This window comes from Pseudophryne corroboree, chromosome 2 (assembly GCF_028390025.1).
Source record: "Pseudophryne corroboree isolate aPseCor3 chromosome 2, aPseCor3.hap2, whole genome shotgun sequence".
Lineage (NCBI taxonomy): Eukaryota > Metazoa > Chordata > Amphibia > Anura > Myobatrachidae > Pseudophryne > Pseudophryne corroboree.
In genome coordinates this window covers 1005717387-1005723904 of record NC_086445.1, presented here as the reverse complement: position 1 = coordinate 1005723904, position 6518 = coordinate 1005717387, and the positions used below count along the sequence as shown (strand labels likewise).

The window sequence follows — 6518 nt, the reverse complement described above, 5'->3', positions numbered from 1 at the left end:
TTGCAAACAATATAATTCATAAACACTGAACGATACAGTATTGTCTGCTTCTCATCAGTGACGTCACACACCCACATCCAGGTGCATGCCGTCTTGTACAATATCTTTAGATTTCAAGGTCATCATATATCGTTAACGATTTAGTGAATACACACTAGACGATCTGATTAATATATCGTCCGATCCGCCGCATCTGACAATATATCGGCTGCGCAACGCCAAGTGTGTACCCAACCTTAGAGGGGCAGACTAGCACCTCTGATCTGCGATCTGGTTGTATCTGGATCCAATACATTTGTAAGTCTCATACGATTTATGTCAAAACTTATGTTTTTTTGGGCAGCACTTTAGCACTGAAATGTAACTGGGGACTTTCGGATCCTACTGAATCTACTTGCAATCTCATCAATAAGCACCGTGATCCGTGGGCTGATATCCGGTGTAGATGGCACTAGCAAATTCCTTTGGCAAGATGTATATAAATATATCTATTACGTCCTTTATGTGGAACTGGTTTCATTGTAATCCCACGTTATGTGGGGTGTGGTATAGAATATCTAGACCAGGGATGGGGAACCTTCGGCCCTCCAGCTGTTGTTGAACTACACATCCCAACATGCCCTGCAACAGTTTTAGCATGGCCAAATAGCAAAACTGTAGCAAGGCATGCTGGTATGTGTAGTTCAACAACAGCTGGAGGGCTGAAGGTTCCCCATTCCTGATCTAGACTGTCTACGTAGACAATCAATAGGTTGACCCCATATGATCGACATACTCTAGGTCGACAGGTATAAAAGGTCAATAGGTACGAAGGACGACAAACGAAAGGTCAACAGTGGTTAAGGCCAACCATAAGGTTGACAGGGCCAAAAGGTCAACATGACAATCGTCGACATAAAAACGGTCAACGCATGTTTTTAGGGTACTTTTTGGCTACATCTTGTATATTTCATGTTCTGTGACCACCCTCAGTACAACCGTAGCTGCTCGCCATGCTGTAGACAAGATTCCACATGGATAGTAAATCAAGCAAATGTTGGAAAACATGTTAAAACCCCCCAAAATATGTGTCGACCACTTATGCGTTGACCACATTTGTATTTTTCTATAATGTGTATTTTTGATGATCATGTTTGCCATTTTCTGAAGCCTTATAAGAGTTATATACTTTCCTTCTTACGGGAGTGATTTTATTTTCTTGAGTAGATGATTAAACACATTAATCAGAAAATATTTTCTTAATCGCAGTAATTTCTAAAATTGTTTGAGCTCAGTATTTATCATATTCACCCTCTGTAAAGCTTTTGAACTAGTGTAGAAATAGTTGAATCACTCATTCATTCATTCATGTCAGTCACGTATAGCCTCACAGCAGAACATCTTAAATGAAAAACTATCAAAGCCCAGTAGCCCCTCTATCCATGGCCAGCAAATACGGCTTCCGCCGCGGCTGTCTTCCCAGTGACTGTGGCATACAGCTTTTGCATCTAAAGATCTATATTCAGAGTGAGGCTACAAAATCATTTTACAATATTTGTGCAAATTTGTTTCCCATTAGCCACAGCATGTGGAAACCCAGCTCTAAATTGCTTACAAAAGTGTACTAGTGGATTGCTGTCATCTATGCCAGCTTCTTCCTCCATATGTCTTGCTACATTCATTTACGGGAAGTAGTTGACATCCCGACGTATGGGATGCCGGCAGTCAGTAGACCGGGCCGGAATCCCGACATTTGTCAGAATGCCGATGCAGGAATCCTGGCTGGTGGCATCATGAACATAAGTGTCTGGGGGAGGTTAGGGTTATACTGCGGGGGGCTGGGAGGAGTTATAGTTAGGCTGTGGGGAAGGGTGGTTAGGCCATACATGCCTACTCTCCTGGAAAGGCCAGGAGGCTCCCGAAAATCAGGTGACACTCCTGGCCCCCCGGGGAAGTGGGCAGGCCTCCCGCTCCCCCAGCCGCACCCCCCAGCTCAGTACCACCGGCATCCAGTCACAATAGAAGGGGGCGAGGTGATGACGCAATTTGCGTTAAATCCCATCATTGTAGCTCCGATACTGCTTCACAATGTCGGTAATGTAGGCATTTGCATCACCACGCCCCCGTACCGCCTCCTCCAAGCCCCCGTCATGTGTTACTCGGCTGCTCCCGCCCGGAGGGAGCAGCCAAAAAGTAGGAAAGTATGGGTTAGGGTTAGACTGCGAAGGGGAAGTAAATGGTTAGCCTGCGGGGAGGGGAGGTTAGGGTGAGGCTGCAGGGGGCAGGTTAGGGTCAGGCTGTGAGGGGGAGGGCTATGGTTAGGCCGCAAGTGGGGAGGGTTAGGGTTAGGCTCTAGGAAGGGAGGGTTAGGCTGTGGGGAGGAAGGGTTAGGGTTAGCTACCACTCTCACCCCTGTAGGGATGTTGGCAGTCAGAATGCCAGGATTGGCGTCTGACCCACGGCATTCTGACTGCTGGTTTCATGAACCAAACCCTCTTTTACCAACAGTATTTCACACTCGAACAGCATGTTAGTTAGTGGTTATACCGATGAGACATATACATTCGATGATCTCATACCTACATGTGCCTGCAGTCAGCAGTGTGTGCAGTATTTCAGTCTCTTGCATACTCCCTGCCATAATCACTTGCAATGGGGCCAGTGGAGGACCCGTTACTGTTCCCTAACTCTGAGACCCCAAGTGCAAGAGTAGTGACTGGCATTTCCCTAACGGCAGAGGATAAGCAGCCTAAAACACCATTTGGCATATCATGTTTGCATAAATAGAGATTAAAGTGTTTTTTTAGTACTAATTCTGTCTTTTTCTCCCATTTCTTTTTGTCTACTACATTTCCTCACAAATACTTGTAGATCATTTTCACTGTTTAATACAACTTATATACATAAACAACAAATAATATTTACATATATTTACACGTAACCTTGTTGTACAAAACTTAGTGGAATGCTTTTCGGTTGTACTCCTTTGTTTCCATTCATAATATTGACTAAATCATTTCTGTTATCTATAGAGTTTTGTGGGTTCTTTTTTTATGAACAAATAACCTAAATATTAGTTTATAATGCTTTGACTGTAGTTAGTTATGAGATGTGTTTTTTCAATGTATACTATATATTGAAGTGGTTCATAATTTACAAAAACAAACAACAGATCTCTCTTATAGGATATGAAATACAATATATCGGGGAGGGTTTGTGGATTCTCCAGTATACGGATCCATGACTTTTTCTACCATGCAAGATGGAAGCAGAGATACAGTATGTACACAGTTTGACCGCTGCTGGATAATAGGTTACTTGGCAATAAAAATAAGTTATTATTAGAATCTCATTAGAGGGACGGTATGAGGGAGTGTACAAAATTAGCTGGAGAACCACTTAAAGTGGATGTGCCACAGAATTCTCAATCGTTTCAGGTGCAAAATAAATTATACCATCTTGCAGCTGGACACCAGCACAGGAGCACAGCTAAATGTGCAGCTTATTGATAAATAGCCATAACTATTTCCCAAAGTCATTTCAAAAGGGGAACATAGTCACTGGTATTATATACTGTCTGTAGTGATAGTCAAACATTACTTTGCATTGACATGACTGACTGATTTTTTCTCTCTTTTAGCTCTTCCTGTCTGTATTGTTCCTCTAATCTCTGCTTCTCAAAATTTGAGATATATGTTATTTGTACTTCCACGCTTTTCCTGATCTTATCAAAATTGCTGAAATCTGCAACATATTTCCCTTGTGAAGACAGAGAGACTACAGGGACAAATTCATATCCCCAAAAGATCTCATCCGGCAGGTATGATGTTCGGCTCTGGCAGACTGTGCTGGTAGATTCTACGGTGGCATTGAGAAGGACAACAAGTTCAAATTCTTTTGCCTTCATGTTTTCAGCCGTCAGATCCTTTAGTGGACTGTGCTCATCTAGGATGTGATAAAACGCTAGTGGCAAGATCAGAAAGGGGCTTTCGGAAGAGGAGTCTACATTGAAGCTCATGTTGGCTTGCTTGAGTAAGATCTTCTCCCCTTCTTTGGTCTCATATGTATGAAGGAGCTTCCCATAAAGTTGACACTGTATCAGCAGGCTCTTTCTCATGTTTGCTACCTGTACCACCAAACACATCTTTCCATTATGTTTGGTAATAACTGCCTTGTTGCTGAACTTAATTGTCTCAGCGCGTTTCTTGGGCCTGGCAATTTTGGCCAGGAAAGTTCCAGTGATGAAGATTTCAATTAAAGTTGTAATGACCAGCTGTGCAACAAGCAAGAAAATGGCAAATGGGCACTCTTCAGTAATAAATCGGAACCCATAGCCAATGGTGGTCTGGGACTCCAGAGAGAATAAGAAGGCACCAGTGAAGGAGTCAACATTCATGACACAAGGAGTGTGGTTGGAGGAAGGTTCATTGCGGACATCTCCATGAACAAATGCTATTAAAAAATAAATGGCTCCAAAAAAACACCATGTCAGGAAGAACGTTGCAGCAAACAAGGTGAGCTTGTACCTCCATTTCATGTCAATGACAGTTGTCCATAAGTCTTGGAGGTAAAGCAAGAAGACTCCATCCACTTTGTCGATCTTCACATTGCTGTGTCCACTCTTGGATATCACCCTTGGTCTGTCCGATTTAACTTCAGTATGGATCTTGCTATCTACTAATGGACAACTGGGTTTATCTGAGTCAGTGATATCCATCCTCTGCACTGGAACAGTCCTAAAGTAATACATATTACATTGTAAGTTAAAATAAATTCTTAATTTGCTATGTTTGCATACATTTATTTAAGCTTCATAGACAATATATTTATCATATGTACCACAGAGGACAAAATTGATGCCTGAGTGAAATAGGCATTGGTGAATCCATGACTTTTGTAGACAGTTGTATTTAGGTGTTCATTACATTTGCTCAAGAAACACTTAAGTAACCTGGGAGAGACGTGGCTTCCTCTGCTAGGGTCTTATAAAAGGGTTCAGGTAACTACAGTAGGAATGGGCAAGTGCAGTATTAAAATAAAATGTATCATTTAAGGACATTTTGGGAGAGCACAAACATCTAATTGGCAAATACAGTATTTAATGGTAATATTGGCAATCACAGGGTGAGGAAAACCAAAATTTGCAATTTTATCAGACTTGAAGACTAGAAAGCTATAGAACATAGCAGTGAGAAAACGCCAGCAGTATACTTGGTCCTGATCTCCAAAATTTAATTATTATGAAATAAATTAATACAAATATGTAAAACAAAATATTTAAAAAATATATTTTTAGAAAACAATGCATTTTTTATCATTTACTTTCTTCTGTTATTGCTGTCTTGGGAGGGTGATCACAGAGCAAGGATTCGCAGGGCAAGTTATCGTCAGTTGAGTGTTTTTTTGTCCTTTAATGAGTAAATCCCTTAATATATTCAGTTATTAGAGAAATATAAACATGTGAAGGCTGAAACATGACCTAAAAAAGCAATAATCCTGAAATGGTTGAACCATAGATCAGCGTCAAGTCCTGTAGGAGATATGCGTAAGGGTATGGCACAGAAATAAGGACCGAACAGTAGCGCATAAGAACACAAAGAAAGCTAAATAGGAAGCTGTAGAGTTTTATGGCACATTATAAACGATGATGATGATCATGATCACAAGAATTCTAGACTTTGGGGTATATTCATTTAGGGTCGAAAACTGCCGTCTGTCGAAAAGACGGCAGTTTTCGACTTTTTAAGGTCAAATCGTGATTCGACCTATTCAATCCCTGAATTTTTATTCGACAAGTTGTGGAATTCGACTTGTCGAATAGTACGTGAATCGGCGGTATAGCTGTCGATTCACGTACTTTTGAGTGAAACGAGGCCAAATTCTACAGGATTTGGCCCCGTTTCCGACCATCTCAGTCCGACATAAAAAAAATGTCGGACTGAGATGTGGGACCCAGAGGAGAAGAGGTGGGGGGAGACGCGGGCACACAGGGGAGAGCAGCGCTACAGCACAGCGCTGCAGCAGGATGTCTCACATTCGCGCCGCTCACGGCAGCGTCCACCCGGCTCCAGCAAGTGAGGTCACGCTTGCTGGAGCTGGGTGGACACTGCCGTGAGGTCTGGCGGCTGTGAGACATCCTTCTGCAGCGCTGCTCTCCCCTGTGTGCCCGCGGCTGTCCCCGCTGGTCTCCCCCCTCTCCTCCCTCGCCGGTTCCTCATCTCAATTCGACTTTTTTAAAGTCGAATTGAGATGAGATTGAATAGGGGTTGTCGGATCCATTCCGACAAATGCATGTCGGAATGGATCCGACCCTAATTGAATACCCCTAGAACTCTCAGTTTGCCAGGGAATGTGCTTCTTTATACCATAGTCTGCATTGCTTGTCCATTACTTTAGTTTCACATTTCCTTTCTATCATGACATTTACTAAGCTGCCATTTTTGACTGTTACTCTACATTGCACAGTATTTCTCATATTTGCTCAACCATCTCCTGCCCTCTGACCTCAGCAGTTCAGTCATTGCTCTCTCTCCAGCTCT

General features: G+C 42.5%; 1 protein-coding gene across 1 annotated transcript in view; it reads right to left on the bottom strand.

Annotated features, from left to right (window-relative positions):
- Nucleotides 1-685: 685 nt before the first annotated feature.
- The window catches only part of KCNJ15 (potassium inwardly rectifying channel subfamily J member 15), a 79180-nt gene continuing 73347 nt past the window's right edge, over nt 686-6518 (bottom strand). The window contains exon 2 of the mRNA XM_063956570.1: nt 686-4715. Coding sequence (XP_063812640.1) covers nt 3569-4696 — 1128 coding nt within the window. The 5' untranslated portion in view covers nt 4697-4715 and the 3' untranslated portion in view covers nt 686-3568. The remainder of the gene's footprint in view (nt 4716-6518) is intronic.